The sequence below is a fragment of the Acyrthosiphon pisum genome, chromosome A1, assembly GCF_005508785.2.
Source record: "Acyrthosiphon pisum isolate AL4f chromosome A1, pea_aphid_22Mar2018_4r6ur, whole genome shotgun sequence".
NCBI classification, from domain to species: domain Eukaryota; kingdom Metazoa; phylum Arthropoda; class Insecta; order Hemiptera; family Aphididae; genus Acyrthosiphon; species Acyrthosiphon pisum.
This window is the reverse complement of record NC_042494.1, coordinates 111,101,621-111,122,899: the sequence shown is the minus strand read 5'-3', so window position 1 is coordinate 111,122,899 and position 21,279 is coordinate 111,101,621. Positions and strand designations below refer to the sequence as shown.

At 27.0% G+C, this 21,279-nt stretch overlaps 1 protein-coding gene and 2 non-coding genes across 3 annotated transcripts in view; 1 reads left to right on the top strand and 2 right to left on the bottom strand.

Moving 5' to 3' along the window:
- LOC100574734 (LHFPL tetraspan subfamily member 1 protein) overlaps nucleotides 1–21,279 on the top strand; it is a 266,810-nt gene that overhangs the window by 29,321 nt on the left and 216,210 nt on the right. The window contains exon 2 of the mRNA XM_003245649.4: nucleotides 10,545–10,646. Within this exon, the coding sequence (XP_003245697.1) occupies nucleotides 10,545–10,646 (102 nt within the window). The remainder of the gene's footprint in view (nucleotides 1–10,544; nucleotides 10,647–21,279) is intronic.
- TRNAY-GUA lies at nucleotides 11,182–11,273 on the bottom strand. Its single transcript is given in 2 exon segments — nucleotides 11,182–11,217; nucleotides 11,237–11,273. It is a non-coding gene; the product is annotated as a tRNA-Tyr (tRNA).
- On the bottom strand, nucleotides 12,777–12,868 carry TRNAY-GUA. Its single transcript is given in 2 exon segments — nucleotides 12,777–12,812; nucleotides 12,832–12,868. It is a non-coding gene; the product is annotated as a tRNA-Tyr (tRNA).

Sequence of the window (21,279 nt, the reverse complement as noted above, 5' to 3'; positions counted from 1 at the left end):
AATAACGGCCACGTAAATTAAATATTACACAAATTAAAATATACAACTTGTCTATATCACGAACGAACTTTATAATATTTCGAAATATATATTTATAAATATATTTATTTTTAGTTAAAAAAGTATATTTACAATCTATACGAAACAATATAGGTATAATGAGTAAGTGTGGTGACTTAAGAACATGACATAAAATAACATTAATAGGAAGGCTACTAGCAGAGCCACCTGACCAGAAATAAAAATGTATGTTTAAAAACTTATTATTGTTATATTGGTTATTATAATATAATATAGAGTTAATTATTATAACTACAACGTAACATTATTATGTTTATGTATAAATGTTTAATACATTTTGGTGAACAAGCTGTAGATAATTAGGTTAACATATAATATTTGTCATATTTTCATACCTAGGCGTACTTGATTATTCATGGACATCTTCAACTTTTCACATATTATTATTTTTGTGTCTTTACTTTTCCGTTGCATACATTTTTCATGTGCTTCCATTTTTATTCCACGTACTCCGCCACACACATGTAATAAATTATAATATATTATAATAGATGCAACTATATGTCTAGTGTAATCTTAAAATGTGAAGGATTGAGATCCGGTTTCTGCAACATTTCCGGACTTTTAAGTAGACACGGTATTTTGATTTTTTTTAAAGGAAAATATAACTTGTTTTTGTTAAACCGATGCAACGACCTCTCGACTTTAAATTATAGTGATAACGTAACCGTTTGATCTGATATTTATATTAATAATGTATTTGCTTGATCACATGCATCACTGCGTCAGCTAGTGTGTTAATAGCTATTGGATATGTAATGTATATTGTATACTCATATTATACTTTAGTTGTCTGTGGTTGAATATAATTAAATGTGATTTTGATGTTGCGCCATTCTTGGTAAAATGTCTGCGCTTTGATCCAACTACAACACTCCCAAAACCATAGTGTCTCACGGTAACAGTCAATTTATCTAACACAGATATAATAATACATTCAATATACATAAGGTATAAACCATAATATTTGTATCGATCATATTATTATGTACCTACTTGAGAGGCGTATCCGATACGGCAATGTGTCGCAGTCATATTTCACACCTTTCTATAGGTTCGATTCACCCATCCATTATTGAGGAAAATCCAAACCACGGAACCCTATCCACGCAGTAGTCAGATTACTTACACTTTTATCACCAAGGTCCACTTCACTCTACAACTGATGATCACTAGGTTGCAATGAGATTCATAGGTATAGCTATATTATTGTTTTTCAATATGCTGTTTTGGAGAAAGTTGGAACTATAAAGTCTCTATTATATTATTAATTATAAATACATAAACAATGATTTTGTTAAAATAAATCGAGTGCTGAATTTGTTTTATCAGTGTATAAATTGTAATTAATTAGATACTATATAAGCGTGTTAAAATTAAATTGTATACAAAAATCAATTATGAAAAGGAGTGAAAGAATATAATGTACCTTGTAATACTATTATAAATTATAATACTGTGTAAGTATACTTATATAAACTATAATAATTAAGTGAGCCGTATAAAGATGCACATTATTATATTAGCTACCATTAATACTATTACAATTTTATATCAAAAATAGTACCAATACTCATCAGAAATAAAATTGATTTTATATTTGACAACTTTAAACTTATAGTTATTATAATATTTAAATATTACTGACAACTAAAAGTATCTATTACGTACAGATTTACATTAAAATATTTTAATACTGCAGACAGTACCTATCTGAAAATTGGAATTATAAAGACGTTTTTATATTTTACTGTTTAAGTACCTATATAAAGTATATAATAAAGTGAACTGTATAAATATGCAAATTATGGTCGATACTTTTACCAATAATACAATTACAATAAACTTTTTATCAAAAATAGTATAATCATTAATCACTCAGCAATCAGATTGTTTATATTGTACAACTTATTATAATATTAAAAAATAAATGATCTATTTTTTGTTTCTGTAACCATCTTGCAATTAAAAACGTAATAATAACTAATTTGTAATTTTTATAAACAGTGCACATACTAGACTATGTCAGATTTCGTAGGCAATAGTATAAGGAAAAAAAAGTTGCCACGAAAAAAGACGTGGAATAATCATATTATAACAATGTATTTTATAAAACTGTTAAAATATTTTCATAAATGAGAATTATGGTCGACGGAGGAAACATAAAATATTTTTTGATAGAATACACGTATGTTATAAGCATTTATTTTCTCTAAATATTTAATAATGTTATAGGTACATAAGTTTTAAAGGTACAACAAATTATTCAGTATTACTTGGATGCTCGCGTAGGTATATAACTACTATAGAAGTTACTCTGTATGCACTCGCATAGTTCGAGTGCATTCTCTTTAATCAATCTGTTTATTATGTATGAATATTAAATATAATTATTAATTTATTAGGTACCACGTTAAATCACAAACAGCTCCAAATTATGGTAGTTTAAAACACCGTTATTATAGTTACTTATTACAAATCATTTTCGATTGAATCGATATTATTATAACAAGTAATAACCTATAACACTACGAACCAGCACAGACACACGTTTACAACATCCACAGTATTCCAGACGATACTCTTAACCGTTTGAAATGAAATAATAGTTCTGTGATATTATTTCTGGCATGAAAACTTAACATTATATTTATTATCTATTCAATTTATTTCGTTGATAAATACTCCCATTGCGGTAGAACATTCACGGGAATTTCTTTGGTGTTAAATTGATTTATCACAGTCGTGTCCGTTGTGCCCAATCACAATAAAATAGTACTTAATATTATAGTTACAACTAATATCACTAATTAACAACTATTGTTCATGGTAGGTAAAATTATTATTATCCTAAAAGAGAACGAATCAAAAAAGCGTTTCAATCACTATCTACTCTAGGATATAAGAGGTTTTTTTTATAAATATTATTACTTTAAGTGCCCATAATAATAACTCTTAATTCAATTAAAATGTTCAACTTTTTATCGCTAAAAATAATAATATTACCGAACTATATTATATTGTTATGTACACTAGTTATGTATACTTGTTAGTTGCTGTAATAATGTATTAAGTTTATGATATCGAATTAAAGGGTGGCTCTACATAAAATGGTCAATGCGATTATAGTTATAATTAGCATTTTAAAACGGAAACGTACGTACAGTGTTCCCTTTATGATGTAGAAGATAGAGAGGTACCTCTACGCGGTCGTCACGCGTTGTTATCCACATAAACATTGTTTATTTTTTTTACTTAGCTTCTGAAATGACCATCACACTAGATAAACTATTTCAGTATTACATACAATTTATAGTGTAATATTTTATATATATATATTATAAATTCAGTTCAAGTGAGCATGAAATTATTCATATTTTTAAATTGTAACTTCTCGTGATAAATATTTTTATCTGTTAAAAATCCTTACATTGTATAACGAAAAAAAAAACTATGTAGTTGTATAAAATATAAAGAATTTTATTTCTGTTTTTTATAAGCTAAATTAACTGTAGTAATGTTATTAGAATAAAAATAATGCAAATATACATTTTGATGACAAATAAAGTTAAATTTCATACCGTTGTTATTAAAATATGAGTGATGTGAATGTGTAGGAAATAAAATATCAATAATTTAGAAAACATTATGTGTATAAGTTAAATTCTTCAATCTAAATATTTTTGTTTTAAAAGAAACCAATATGTATAATTCAACTGTAAAAAAAAATATAAATTTATATTTTATCTATCCAGCCTTTACTATAATAATATTATGGTTACTCATTATTAGATATTTCTTCTGTCGGAAGAGAGGTCAGTAAAAAAAATTCAAGTTTCGTTGTTATATACGTTGTTATAAGAGGTAGGTTAAAGAATAATAGGTTATAGAATAATATTATTTAAATTGATCTTGTAACGATATGCATACAACCAATAATAATGGATAGTGACCAATAGTTTGGGAAACACTGATCCATACCATACATCTGGTTATTTTATTTGTTATTGTTGTTATTAAATTATATGATATCTATAAATAAAATCATTTAAAGTGAGTATATGTTTTTAACGATTTTTAAAGTATTTTTTAACCAGAATTTTCTCAAATTATTTAAGTATTAGAATTATGTTTTTTTTTGTTAGAACATATGATGATATGGTTTAGTATAGAAATGTGATATATTTCTACTATAAAGATAAATACTTACTATATTTATGTAATATGCTATTTCACGAACAAAAAAAAAAAAACGATAAAGTTAAGGTCTAACATTTAAAATAAAATTGATTATGATGTATAAAACTAGCGAATATATTTTAGACAGCTGTTATGTCTCAAACAGACAATTTAACCTATTTTATAATGTTATTATTATATCCGAAAAAAAATAAAATACCACAATAATAGGTACATAAACAATTTTTATCGAGCAACTAAAATAAAAAGCCGTCGTTACAAAAAATTTAAACGGATGTTAAATGCCGTGTTTGTCAACTATGTGGAAAATATAAAGACCTTTGCTGATAATATTTTGAGATTCAGATATTGTAATAACATTTTACATATTATTATTAATAATTCGACTATTTTGTTCAAAGCGTATCATTAATCCAAAGACCTGCAATGGTTATTTTCATATGACTGGCTGTTGTATTTTTTCTTTGTTATTATCTTTCACGCACGAATGGTTCAAAGGAAAACGGTCAGCATAAATTTGGATTTGAGCTTGCGAGTTACACATGGCTGTACTAGGACGGATCATTTTTTTTTTTATTGTATGTGTTCACATCCTTGGATTTCAAAAATGTTTTGTACCATCTATTTCTTTCACCGTATAACGTCACAATAAAATATCGATGTCGTGTGCCAGAGAAAAATCGCGTTTTGGGATAATAGTATAATACTAACAGCAGCAGTGGTGTGGAATAAAATAATAATATTAAACATTTAAACACTCAAATATATCACAATCATCAGTGTTCAAAATGTGTAATAACATAATAATATAATATAATACAACGTTTACTCTAAGGAACTCTTCAATCTATAGTGAATTTATTGTGTAACATAATAATATAATACGCTAACGTTATAATGCGGTCTTCACATTATAAAAATTATATTTAAATAATAATTAAACGCTCAAGTTTTTAATATTATAATATTTATTTATATTTATTATTTATAATATTACAAGCGTGCAACAAATTTATCAACTACGTAATAATATCATTCAGGTTACTTACAAAGTGACCACTGTTTTATAATATTACATTACAGCTAAAGACCTATTTTTACTTTTATTTAAGTCAATCACAATATTATTATTCTCTCGTCTATGTTTGGTATTCTGTATGGTTTCCAATCAAGCATGGTGAGAGTCAAAGTTAATACTATCCTATATCATTGATAATGGTTGAACATTATAAACCAAGCAGCTTAAATCATTAGACGTTTAGTTAATAGCGATATAATAAAGCCAAACTAGGAGGAAAAGAAAAAAATTAATTTTATAATAAACGTGTCTAGAATATTTACAAACCTCTATAATCTATGAACCAATATTTTGTACCGCCAATTTATGACCTTTTATTATTATATGTGTACGCCTTCGTTCTCGTAATAATGGGGAATTATATTATATACCCGGTATTGGATTATCATACATGATTTACAATTATTATTTAATTATTTAAACAGATCGATGCGTTGACCCATTACACGGACGACACGTCTGTTTGATATGCTCACTCGGGCATAGTCGGCAACAAAATTAGTTTTACCTAAATATAATATAATTATAATATCATTAATTGTACTCGCTGTACACAATATGAGCAATAAAGTCTCGTCGCACTGTAACGACAATAACAGTGCACTCTAATATAATTAATTGGTTTCCCAGCGTCGCCAAATTGCCAAATACAAACGTATTTCACCAAATATTTCTGCTCACTAATCCTTAATATATTAGCGACTAATGAGGATAATGCAAAAGTATTCGACAAGTTTAGTAAAAATATATCCGCTGAACACGAGCAACCAAGTCTTAAAAAGCAAATCGCCAATCTATATTATAAATTATAATATGAAAATCTACACACAGTATTCAAAAACACGATACTGTGCATTGCAGTTAAAGAAGAAATACCTATAATACTATAAAAGCAAGAGTGGTCCTTCAAACTGTGACAACTGTCACGACACAATGGGTACACCGTACACTTCTAACTTCTGTAGGTAATCATCATGCTTCTCGCTGCATAAGGACTTTTGAAAATAGATAACCTTTCAAACCACTGTGCCAAAGATAGCCCAACCAAGTTCATCAAATTATGCGTAGGTGCTATTATTTATTCAAATTCAAGGAATGTCTCAACAATAAATCCCTTATCAAGCACCGAACCATCTATAATCATCATAATCTTTATAAAAAAAGAACAAATGTTGTCCTTTTTCAGATCCCTTGCTCCCCCACCAGTCGGCCGATCGTATACCTCTGCTGTAACATAACCTTATCTTAAATTATGTACCTACCTCAAGAACGCACAAATGTTTCATTTATATTGTAATTGAAAAACATAGTGAAAAACGCTAACAACTATCTACTTGTATTTTAATTTATTAATAGAAAATTATATCACATATTTACATTTATTCGATTTGCATTTATTGTCAAATATTTCGTCAACAAACGAATAGCAATTATTTTGTCGGTTATATTGTTATTTAATTGAACTGCATATTATATTAAGTCGAGCTTAAAGTATATTTCATTTATTCCTTACAAACTGACAACCACTTTGTGTTTAATAAAACTGACTTTACTTCAAGTTTTCTTGTATGTAACTATTTCCAAATGTACTTTAGCTTTTCTACTCTACAGAAAAATTACTGTTTCTGACTGATTTACCGTAAAAGTTTAGGTTCCAGAGTGGTATGATCACCACTTGCATTACACTATTTGTATATAGGTATATATATATAATATATATCCTAACTTAACCTATACACATGTATAATAGTATCCATCTAGGTTTGAGCGCGTGTCCATGAGCGCTATTGGTTTTAAAGGAGTTTGTTTACGACGTAAACTTTTAATGATATGAAATGTAAGACGTGGAGGATTACGAAAAGAAAAGATACGAATACGATGTTCGACAATTTGACTTGTCAATAAAATATTGTCTACCCTCCAACTGTCCTGGATATTAATAATATATGATCTTCTCCAACTTTTTTGTTTTTTATTATTTTTTTTGATAAAATCCATTGGACATATTTTATCTTTTTGAAATAATGGCTGCTCGAGAAATATTTTTAATTATGTTCATTATATAGTGTGTTTTACAAGTACGTTCATCTATTTTTATCAATCAATAGCGCAATAACTCAAATGCTATTTTTCAAATTTTTAAGTATAAAAGAATAATTTTAAATTTTTTAAAAGGGGGAAGTAAACATTTTTTTATACATCATGAATACCCGATATAATTGTTCTATGTATTAATATTATTTTAAACAATATAAATTATAAAACCAATTAACATGACAAATAAAATAATTTAAAATTCACTTGGCACGTTTATCACATGCCTAAGGAATACTATAATCAAGTACTCACTGTTCGTAAACTTGCCTAATTTAAATATAATTGTAATAAAAGAGAAATTTAGAAATTGAACAATGATATGGATACTATTTATGTTATAAACCATAATTGTATATTATTATTATGACCGCATTGACTTGAAATCCTAAATGGTGATGAAAGATAGACATTATTAAGTTTTTATTTAAGAGCCATATTTTAGTAATTAAAAGATTTATACCATTTAAGAAATGTCTTGTAGCAATTAAAATATATTTTTTTAAATAAGAAATATCAAATTTTAATGCAAATTATTGTGAATCGAAATTCAAATAAGTAGTTTCAGAATTTTTAAACAGTGTGCACAGTGCACTAACAATAATTATTATAGAGCTTAAAAATAAGTTATATATAAAGTATAAGATAAATGTAATACTTAGTTTATTACTTATTAAATTCAGTCAACTTTAACTAATAATGAATATTATTTATATAAATTAATATAACTCCCTTATTATCAGATTTTAAACCTAGTATAATGTACTCATGGTTGGACAGTTGTGGGTTACATCATTTTCAAGTTATTTTATAATTACTGGTTAAAATTTTTGTTGCCGCTTTAAATAAAAGATAAAATTAACTAAAATTCTAAAGTTACATTGAAATGGATAATATTATAGTTTGCCGATTGTTTATATGTATTTTATTCATATATAAATATGTAGTATTTGTTTTTTTCAATTACATAGGTACTAACCATACATAATATTAGTTATTAAATATTGTGTACATACCAATGTTTTAATAGATTTCGATTTTCATAATTTTGCAATGTAATATTAGATATAACTTTGGTACCTACATAATACATTTTCCCAATGAACCCTTCATAGTATACAAACAAATATAGTAATTATCAGTGTCAATATTTTCTTAAACAAATAAACATAAATAATTTATTAACCTATAACTTTAAATGTAGGATAATAAGTTAAACTAAATGTAACAAATAACCAGTTACACATATTTTCCTAAGTATCTTGTGTCTTCTGCATGTAACTTGTAACCTACAGTTATATTAAATCGAGTAACTTGCTCATATCTGAATGTAGGTACTACAGAACTCGAATTATCGAATTATTTCGTACCTACGTCGATATCTCGAATTGTTGGAAATCTTAAATTCAATTGAAATCCCCTTGAATGTTGAAGTAACATTACATTAAGACACGATATCTAGAACTTTTTTTAGTGTCGGTACAACGAGTGCTTACTGTATTGTACTATTATCCATAAACTTTAGTACCTAACTACATACAATATTGACTAACTGAGAACATACTCGTTCTAATTTAAATGTATATTATATGTCGAAATTTAAAAAAATTCCAATTTTCTCATTCGTTTAAAGTAAAAAATGTTGATTCTTTTTTGAATAAAGAAAATGTGTACCACCCGAGAGGATATTTCATTATAAGTATAAAAAACTAAGAACTTATTAGGAAATATTATGGTTTTAATGTGAACATATAAATTCCACAAATCATAATTTGTGCAAATGATACTTTGGTGAATGTTCCTGTATATATAATGGAATAAAATTACGATAAAAGATAAAATAATATTAACTTTAAATTAAGCCAAACATAACATTTTACAAATTTTGTAATATCCTACATACTTAGTCTTAGGAAATATGCTTTTGTATTTTTAACTCTAAAAATATGTTAATCATATTCCACGCATCACTATTTTTAGTTCAACTCAATTTTGCTCTTATTCGTAGTATTATAAAATCAGATCTGCTGTATTTGGATGTATGCGTCTATATAGTTCACATGCCGTTATATATCAAATAAAAATAAAACTCTTAAAAAAAAAAAAATGTATCATATAAAAGGATATTCTAGTAACACGTGTACTTTTGTGGTCTTATGTTTTTCTTAACTGTAAAGATAAATGTTATTTACATTTTCTGAAATAAATAATCATAGTTTTAATAATAAATAATATCCTTGGCACTTAAACTAATGAAAAATTATGGTGAATATTAGTTTGTATTTTTCTTTTGATATAATTTGATATTATTGAGCATTATTATAAATACAATTATTATACTTGTACTATCTACTCAAAGAGTGTCCCGTTGCGAAACAAACTTCTGTTTTCAAATGAACTCCAAGCGCCATAATTTTTATACGGTGAATTATTTGGTGGATAATTTTTCAGACACTCGACGTATCAGAACCAAAATTTAAACGAGGAGTTTTTGAGTTCTTTAACTTTTTGTGCTAAGGATAATTTATAGGTCCATGATAATGGGTTTAGAAGATAGTATGGGGGCTATGGCAATTTGAAAAGTTTAGCAATTAATATTTATCTATCAACATTTATGATTAGTAAAAACAGCCAAGTATAATAAATACTAGATCCAATACATATATTATATATATATATACATTATATTTTTGTAAAATAATTTTCAAGGACTATCCTCACTCCTCAGTATAAACATTGTATTAACTGAGAAACTACTGGTTCGAATTTTGAATTAGGTAGGTACATCAACATTTTCAACAAAATTATACCGAATAATTTACACTAAAAAATAAGAGATGGGGCAGGGGGCTCTTATTTGAAATATAGAAGTTTATATCACTACAAGATACTCTTTAAGCAATACAATAAAATTTAAAAATTAGTAAATATTGTCTTTAAGTATATTTTGAAATTCCAAAAATTTAAATAATTCTAATTTCTTATTTTAATAAATTAATTTTATAGGAAAAATGAGTATGGAATGCTCGATAAATCACCCTGTATGTATAGGTATATGTTTATACAATTATAAAAATCATTTTTTTTTCAGATGGCAACTACATTAACCGTCGCTGGGATGTGTTGGGCGACACTTTCATTAGCAGCATCATTCCTATGCAGTTTCGGATTCTACTTACCATTTTGGATACAGGTTAGATAATATAAATATTTTCGTTAAATTATTTCATTTTATTCTGTATTGTATTTATAAGTTATAACATTATAAACTTATTAACAGTCACTTACATTTTTATTCAAACGTTTATTTATATTTTTAAGTATACTGTATATTCATTATTTCATTAATTTTCCACATGAATGACTTGACTTCGTGAACGTTTCAGTTTTCGTATTTTGTAGTTTGTAGTTGTTAAAAATCTTAAAAAGTTAAGTTAAGTCTTAACAGACACTAGGTATTAGAAATTCGTCTGCCTTTGTTCATCTCGGCACGAAATAATGTTGTGAAATATTATTTTAAATTTTAAAATAACGACCTCATAAAACAATTCTAAAAGAGATTTAGCTTACTATGGTCTTAACACGCTGTTTTTATATATACTTACGCTGTGTGTAATAATTAATAAAACGGTTGTTTGACGCGTCGATATAATATATTTTGTAGTTATCGCGCGTGTTGACCTTTCTCTGTGAATTCAAAAAAAAAAAAAAAAAATTATAAAAAAATTTCCTTCGGGCCGGATTTGAACCAGCGACCTATGGATATCTATGACGTTTACACCACTACAGTCCACCGCTCTACCAACTGAGCTACCGAAGGTTGATAAATGTAGATCATTTTCGCTCAATTAAACCGACGGATTCACTTTCACCGCAAAAATCACCTTCAGCCAACTCTCACCAGACCAGTATAATATAGTTCCTCGTGGGCACACTGCATAGCATACCAAAAATACTCGGGTGTATACGAACTTGCCAACTTACAGCTCCTTAATAGTATAGTTGTTAATATGGACTGAGTCAAAGTAATAATAATATTGTATATACAAAAAAATGTATTGTTATTTGTAAAATTTTCCATGGAAATAAAAAAGTTTTAATTAATCTATATAGTTAAAAAATGTAATCAAGTCTGCACAGACACTGCAGTGTAGGATATTAGAAATTCGTCTGCCTTTGTTCATCTCGACCAGTGTTGGGAAATATCTAGATAAATTTATTTATCTTTTATCTTATCTAGATAAATTTCTACTCAGTTATCTTTATCTTCATCTAGATAAAATTCTAGTTATCTATGAGTACTTATCTAGATAATTTATTTAAATGAACTATAAAAAAAAATTGAAAATTGAAAATATTTTTATTATTTTATTTTTACATTTTTCTATTTTTCATCTATTACAAAAAAGACACTTTTAGTAATATGCATTATAATACCATGATTTTAATATTTATTAATATTAATTGTTAGTCTGGAGTTTTACATCGTAAACAATGAGAAAACCCAAAAATAGAAATATGTCATGGGCATGTAGTAGGTAAGATTGTAAGAACAACTAATAATAACAAAAGTAAAAACATCTATCCCTGCTACCTGCCGGCCACCACCGAATGATGATGGTCTCATTAGCTGATACCCGTTTCATAGAATTGTGTACAAAGTATGAAAAATAATTATTGTTTTAAACCGACAAAAATAAACCAACATTCATGGATATTGGACTCACAAGCATAATAATATTATAATAATTGTAATCTATAACAATTTAATATTTATAAAACCCTATAAGAATTCCCGGTATTTCAGTTATCGCTTAACCGATCTGTACGATCTCTGTCCTCTGTTTTAAAAAATTTTAAAATATGAATTTTTTTTACCTGTAGACTCAAGTAGGTATCCTGAATATTTTCAAAATTAAACATGAAATTATCTCATATTTATCTAGATAAAAATTTACTAATTTTTATCTTTATCTAGATAAAATTTAGTATAATTATCTTTATCTGTATCTAGATAAAAATTATTACAGTCATCTTTATCTTTATCTAGATAAATTATTAGTTATCTATTCCCAACACTGATCTCGACACGAAATAATATTGTGAAATATTATTTTAAATTTTAAAATAACGGTCTCATAAAACAATTCTAAAAAGGGTTTAGTTTACAATGGTCTTAACACTGTTTTTAAATATACATATGCTGTGCATATTAATTAATATAGCGGTTGTTTGACACGTCAATATAATTCATTTTGTAGTTATCGGGCGTATTGGCCTTTCACTCTGTGAATTCAAAAAAAAAAAAAATTTCAAAAAAGTTTCCTTCGGGCCGGATTTGAACCAGCGACCTATGGATATCTATGACGTTTACACCACTACAGTCCACCGCTCTACCAACTGAGCTACCGAAGGTTGATAAATGTAGATCGTTTTAGCACAATTAAACCGACGGATTCGCTTTCACCGCAAAAATCACATTCAGCAAACTCTCGCCGGACCAGTATAATAATTATAGTTCCTCGTGGACACAATGCACAGCGCTCCAAATATACTTGGGTGTATACGAACCTGCCAACTCACAGCTCCTGAATAGTAGATATAGTTACCAATATGGACGGAGTCAAATCATAATATTGTATATTATACAAAAAAATTTATTGTTATTTGTCAAATTTTCCATTGAAATAAAATAGTTTTAGTTAATCTAAACGTTAAAATGTAATGTGATATTGTTTCAAACAGGCTTTTAGTACCTATTTAAAAAAACATGCATAATATTATATTTTCTTTTTGAAAGAATTATATTTGACTGCCTGTATTTTATTCAGTCAATGATGATTATATATTAATTGCAATTTTGAATCACCATTTTATTTTCACTTGGAATTTTTTTTAATGTAACACTTTTTACACACTTTTCTTAAGTTCGTTTTCACGTCTGTTTGTCTGTCTGTAATCAAATCTTGCGCGCTCGATTTGAGGAACTTTTTGACGATGAAAAATTCTGAAAATTGGTATAGACCTTGGTCTTGGATGACAATACAATAATCCGTTGTCATTTTGGGACCCATATCTCCAGGTCGGCGATGACGAGTGTGCAAAGTCATCTCCGAGGAAGTACATGTACGAAGGGTTTCTCTGGGTCAAGGCGGGTTTCTCGGGGGTTTTCGGGGTCACTAAAACCGAATTTAAGGTCTAACAAATGATCCGAAGTCCCCGGCGTCCCCCCTACAAGGATTCTGCAGTGGTACAGCTTTAGATGAAATCGAAAGAATAAGACAACATCGTCAAAATATATCGGAAGAAATTGTAAACGAAGGACAATAAATTATAAGTACTGTAAAATAACAAAATATATTATAAATATAATGATCTTATAATGAAATTTTGAATGAAAAATTAAAATTGATTTATATTATTCGTGTTAATACCAGCATTGAATAAACAGAAAACAATTTCAATTTGTTGTGTCAAACAAAATAAAAATATTTTCATTTCACGACCCCATAAACTTATTTATTTATTAATAAATCATAATCATCAGTTTGATTCTTTTTATTAAATATAAGAAATTTGTTTCATAAATATTTTTTAAACGTTTAATAAAAAAATTTAATTTTAACTAAAAAGTAGAAAATAAAATAATACAATTTTAGATTCTGAGTGTAACGATGAATGTATTGATTTTACAATGATGTGTGTTTCTTTTTTTCTTTTTTTCATTTTTTTTTTTGTGTCTGTGTACACGATAAGTAGTCGAAACAATGCTTCGATTTTCAACTTCAGTATCTTGTTCGATTGGAAAGTGAATATCGTTGGTGCATTGGGGAGGTCAAAATTCCCAGTAATTTTCAAAAGCGCTAAGAAAAACCAAAGAAAATTTAAGGAAAAACGGGAATTTTTACGCAAAATCGATTTTTCACAAAATTGAATTTGGTTTTTGGTGTAACTTTAAAAAAAATTACCGTAGATACATGAAATATTCACTGAATGTTTATATTAGCATTTTCTATACACCATAACATTTTCAAAATATTTTGACTTATTTTGAGCTCTTTACGGACATTGTCAGTTTTCATTTTTTTTTAGTTTTTTTTCTAAAAATATCAATAAAACTTTATTTGTTGATTAAAAAAGCTTGAAAATTTAATAAAAGGCTCCTAGTATATTGTTTCAAAAGCAGATGAAAAATATTAGAAATCCTTGGTCACAGTTTTTTTTTATAAACATTTACAGTTCAAAAATTGACAAAATATGGAAAAATCACGAAAATTAGCAAATTATTTTGAGTTAAGAATTCGTAAAAAATTTTCTTTTTAAATCTAAGATTTTAAAATGTGATACAAGATTCCTTATAAGATTATCTACCTTTATCAAACAAAAAATATCTATAAGAAAGTCAAATTAAATTTTTATGATCGTTTGAAATTCAAATTTTTACAACATTGGATATTCACTCGACTTCTCATGTAGCGATTTCCTTATTTTATTGTAATTAAGAAACGAGTGACTGTAGATACTTAAAAATTTCACTGAATGTTTATATTAGCATTTTTTATACACCATACAATTTTGAAAATATTTTGACTCTTTTTGAGCTGTTTACGGACATAGTAAGTTTTCAATTTTTTTAGTTTTTTTTTCTATAAATATCAATAAAGTTTTATCTGTGGGGCCAAAAAGTGTAAAAATTTAATACGATGCTCCTGATGTATTGTTATAATAGCATTTGAAAAATATTAAAAATACATAGGCACAATTTTTTTTTAAAAGCATTTAAAAATCAAATTTTGACAAAATTTATCAAATTTAAAATTGAATAATTATTTCGTAGTTAAAAATCTATAAAATGTTCAACTTTTATATCTAAGGATTGAAAATTTAAAACAAGATTCCACGTAAGTAGTTAATTCTGTTACCAAAAATCTAAAAAATACATAATCACATTTCATTTTTATAGTAATTTTAAGCTCAAATTTGGACGAAATTACATATTAAAAACCTAGAATAACTATTTTAGTTATTTTGATGTGATTGTATAATATTATTCGTGGGACTTGAAACTTCTAAAGTATACTATTGTAGGTATATCTATGATAGTATCACGGTTTGTTGTTGATGTATAACGCGTTAAAAGTACCTAATGGATATTGTGATATGATTAATTTGGAATTTATTATAGATACCTATTATTGGTCAATTTTTTTTTAATACCATAGATAAGTATATATGTCTTATACCTAGACTGGCATACCGTCTCCGCTCAGAATCGTTTTTCTTATACAGTGATATTATATCATTGAATTCAAATTTAATACCATCCATTATACAGTGACCCACTTGTAACCTACTCTACAGCAGAGCGACATCCACTTACCTACCTTTTTTTTTAAAAACACAATTTTCTAAAATGAAAAATTTGCTGATGAAAAATTTAAAAGTGGGGTGGGGCATCATACAAAACATTTAAAGCCGAGCTAAGTTTCACATACACTTCTTTGTTCAATCCTGTGTATAAGATAGTGACTGAGAGTATATGTCAAGTGTAAAAGCACAACCCACTTTTAAAATTTTCATCAGCAAATTTTTCATTTTAGAAAAGTGTGTTTTTAAAAAAAAAATTTTAATTTTTTTATTTGTAATTAGAATTTGTCTACAGTAATTTTTTGTATGTACTTGATTCAAAATAAATCAAATCGTAAAATATATTGAGTTATTTAATTTAGGTACCAGCATGTGTTAAACAAAATAAGTTTCAAAAGGAATTTCTACTTTCTTAGTACCTAGGTACTTATTTAGTGAAATACGAAAAGAACGAAAAACACACATCGGTAAAAAACGAATAATTTTCCGGCTCTGGGAATAATCTAATAAAATAATAAACATTTGGACGATACTAATACGAAATAAAGTGCAGTGTTTAAAATACAAACCAGATAATATATTAATATGAATGGTGTTGATAATCAGCTGTTCCAACACGTTAGTAGTTATTTACAGTATAATTATAGTAGTTATATTATTAGTATTTTTACACATGCCAGATAAGATTGAACAATTTATTTGTTTGGATTAAAAATTACGTCTTTGGTCTGTTGACTAAATCTGTGTTCTCAGCTTATGTAAATATATCGTGACGACATGACTTAAGGTCTTAAAATATTTCATAGAGGTTATAAAGTAAATCGATACATTTTCTTTAGTTGTCGTGAATAAATCCCATTGATGCAATAGGTACCTACGTATATGCAACCTAACCTAACCTATATTATGCGTACATAAATAAGTGGTTTATCTGACCGTAACATTATAGTGAAAAAGTTGAATTTTCTTGCTAGGTCCATTTCTATTTCGTGTTGTCTTGTGCTGTAAACTGTAATTCGTAGGTAATTTATGTATCGTTTGTTGGTTTATGTGACTCTTTAATTATAATTATTATTATTCAAGGAAAAAAAATCACTGCAAAACAAAATACGATTTATTTTTCTTACTAGAATATCCATAAATATAAATACAAATCAATTCACATTCAATATTGGATGGTAAAAAATTCCAAGTAAATAATAAACAATAAATATTAATTATAATGTATTATGCAGGTTAGGAAATATTTATTTATTCTGAGTGTGGAGGGTTGAATTGAAAATGATAGATTCATTTTGAATTCGAATGTCCAATGGGAGTATAAATTACTGAATGCTTGAAACACAAATGACAATTTAACGAGAATATTTCATGATATTTATATTTTTCCTTTTCTACATTAATGTTCACATATTATATTCTATAGTAATTTTCACTATTTTCTTGCATTCCGCAACGAATGATTTATCTTCTTGCCTTTTTCTGAACATAATAACCAGAAATGGAATGGTAAAAATTCCTCTATGTTTGAAATAAATATGATCATACCTTTAAAATATGTTCTTCAATTGAGATTCTGTGTAATGTGTTGCCATATTGGCTTTTTCCAATATTTGTTAAATTTATTACATAATATTGTGTAATGGAGAGTTTGATGAAAATATATTTTCAGTGTACATAGATATTAGTTCATTTATAAGCTGAAAAGTATATCTCTTCTCTGTTTCTTTGGAAAAGAGATTTTCTTTGAATTATATTCGGATACCCCTGTCTTAACCTCGACTTCTTTAATCTTTCTTTTAGTCATGAGTATATATAAAACAAAAAATTGGATTTTTCTAAGCCACAAAAAAAGTTTTCTAATTGGGATGCATTGTGAAAGGTATCAAAAAAAAAAATCTTAATCTTACTGGAATTTGGTCATTATTATTATTATTATTAGTGTTTATTACGACTGTGGATATAATTGGTTTTTATTGATTTTTACTTTTTATTTACAATGCAATGTTGCATTTTTGGTGTTTACAAATTTAAATCTTTCAATTTTTCAGAATCAATAATATTATTTAATTCATTTTAATTGATTATTTTAATTTTAAATCGTGCTTGCTATTCATGATAATTAATTCATTATTTTTCATAGTATTCGCTATGTGTGATCCACAATACTTATTATTGAACATTAATTAGAATTATTAATATTCATTAATTTTAATTGATGCACGGGGGAAACCATTAACTTCTATTAATTTTTGTACATTCGATTATATTGAAAACTAGACTCTTTGGATTCACCGGCTGAATTTGACAAGAATTATTATTAGTAATTCCGATCCAATTACCTGCTACGATTATATACTTAATTCGTAGATGGTAAATTGTTTTTATGCGTGAAGTCTTACTTTACACCGACGCAATATGTTGTGTAATTGATGATCAGATACTGTGTGGAGTTCGTTTACTGCGTATTAATCATTAGTAAGTTATAACCGACACTTAATAAGTTCCACTTTTAGGTTGGTAGCCGAAAAAGCATATTATATTATGCGAAACTTCTGATGTAATTTCAGCAAAGAAAATATTATGTGTTGTGGGACAAATATGTGGACATAATACAATACGTTAATATGTCGTGGTCTATATTGTGTGGTGTACACACGCGCTCCGTATATGTCATTATTACGATAATATCCAAAAATTACGATACCACGAACGCTCGATTGTTAATTATTATAATAATTATAATTATAATTATTATTATTACTATTATAATTTTTTTTTTTTTTTTTGTCCACAAGCGATTTCGATGAAATTTATAACGCTTTGACTGCGGCAACGAGGGCGTAAAAAACAACGTTTCACTTGAATTACTCGCGTGTAAAGCAGACCGTGAGTAATCGTTTGGTTTCAAGTAGCAGTTTTCCCCCTCATGTAGCTTTTTTGTCCGCGCTTACTGTCGAGTATTAACTTTTTTTCGTTTGTTGGACAAATGCAAATAATATTCGGAAAGAAAGTTGAGCAACCCTAATAAAATTCATTTTTTATATCGAACATTTGAGTTGTACCTACGTATGATTGGCTGTGTTGAATTACTCGACGTAATACAACAATTATAACATTGCGTACATTCAAAAGAAATGATTTCTTTTCGATTTTTAACAGACAATCGTGGTTTAAGGCAATTATGAATTTATTTCAGGTCGAAAATTAATACAATCAATGAATAGGTACATAATATTAAGTGGTCAAAATCGAACGACTATGGTCAAAAACTATTAATATTACAACATTGCAAATTATAAATGTCTAAAATAAAATTCAGTAATCTTCCTGAATCCGTTCAAAAATATAATAATTAAGTAGTGAGTGGCGGCACCAGTGGTGAGCCTGCAGGGTTGGCTCACCCTAAAATCTTCTCAATCCCCGGCTGGCCCATTCTGTATGATGTAATATTGTAATTTTGAAAATGTATGTTATATTTCTCTCAAGAAGTGTGGCAAATTGTTGGATATATTATGGCTTTACTCAGTAACATATCGAAGAGGGTTATTGAAGTTTTAAAAATTAGCTGGTATTACACTCGATAATGACTTTTATTTTTTATTAACCTGTAACTGTAAGTTGTTACCACCCGATAGATAAGGCGAATTTTGTTACACCGCTGGCCCTTTCCTTAAATCAGTGGTCACAGCTTAGCCCAACCAGATAAAAAAAATCTGGTGCCGCCACTGAGTAGTGCTTTAATAATTCACTTTGAGTATAAGTTTACTTATTAAAATACTCAAGGCATAATATAATATTGTGTAAAATAAAATAATAAAATTATTAACTTTGAGTACCTACCTGCTTAATTAATTAATCGTAATTCATAATTATTAGTTTGCATCCCAAAAATGAAGATAATATTATTCTATATCGCTGTGTTAAAACTGTTAAATGGAATCGCAGTTGAAGGTTTAAAAATCATAATTTGGTAACTAATTATCTAATTCGTTACAATAATATCAGTTTTCATAAAACTAAGTAAGTCATGATTTATTATTTCATCAAATCCTTGTAACTTTATTAAAAACCAATACCTATCTATATGTATATGCAATCAAATTAAAATTAATTACGTAATCAAATAATTTTTTTTTTCACTTTAAAAATGTCCATGGATAAAACCTTTTCAAAGTGAATGAATTTAGATAAAACCTTTTTAAAGTGAACGATTCGATATAGAACATTTTTAAAGTGAATAAATATTTATAGAATATATTTAAAATGTTCTTTAAATATTAGTGGAACACTGATACTGACAAAATAATAAATATTTTAGTATGTATTTTTATTTTTATTTAGACAATTATTTTAAAACTATTACAAACCATATTCGTTCATTGTGTTCTGTATTCTAATATTATACAAGATTATACGATGATTAAACAATATTAAGGGTGAAACACTGAGTAGTTAAATAATATTAATTGTGTTTATACTTTATGAAAAATGTTGTTGACGTAAGTTGTAGTTAAAGTTAATAATTACGCATACGTAATGTACAAAGTTATTGTGTCGTAAAATAAATCAATTAGACCACTACATTCCGAATAAAAAAAACAAACGACGTCCTTGTTGAACTCTCCCGCTGTCTTGACCATCACATACTTCCATTGTTTCTGACTTCAATGTTATCACAATATTACCTAAATAGTAGATACATCTCTATCTGAATTTCTTTCAAATTTTATCGCGTTACTATTAATCCCTCCTTACTGCTATTATATTCCATAGTGTATTATTATTTATTTCTCATTACTTTCAATTATTATTATAACATAATACAATTACTCATTAGTACGCATTATATTTTCTGCCTGTACACTTTTAACTATTGGTCTTTGATATTATATTAAATCTAAAATCACGCATTTTATAACTACCTATCTACCTATACCTATATTATTATATTAGGTATGTATTTAAATATCAACTGTAACTGAATAACATAATTTTGTAATCGTTTAATTGTTGTAACAACAGATTAGGTTAAAAGCTAAAAAATAATAACAAAAAAAAAAATCTGAAATGAACATTAATCATAGTTAGTTTTTTTTATAAAGTTCATTTCAAAAAAGGTGGGTAAGTGGATGTCACTCTGCTGTAAAGTAGGTTAGAAGTGGGTCACTGTATAATGGACAGTATTAAATTTGAATTCAATGATATAATATCACTGTATAAGAAAAACGATTCTGAGCGGAGACGGTATATCAGTCTATGTATTAGACATATATGATATATATACTTATCTATGGTATTAAAAAAAAATTGACCTATAATAGGTACCTATAATAAATTCCAAATTAATCATATCATAATATCTATTACGTACTTATAAGTTATAACGCGTTATACATCAACAAAAAACCGTGGTAAAATCATAGATATATAATAGTATACTTTAGAAGTTTCAAGTA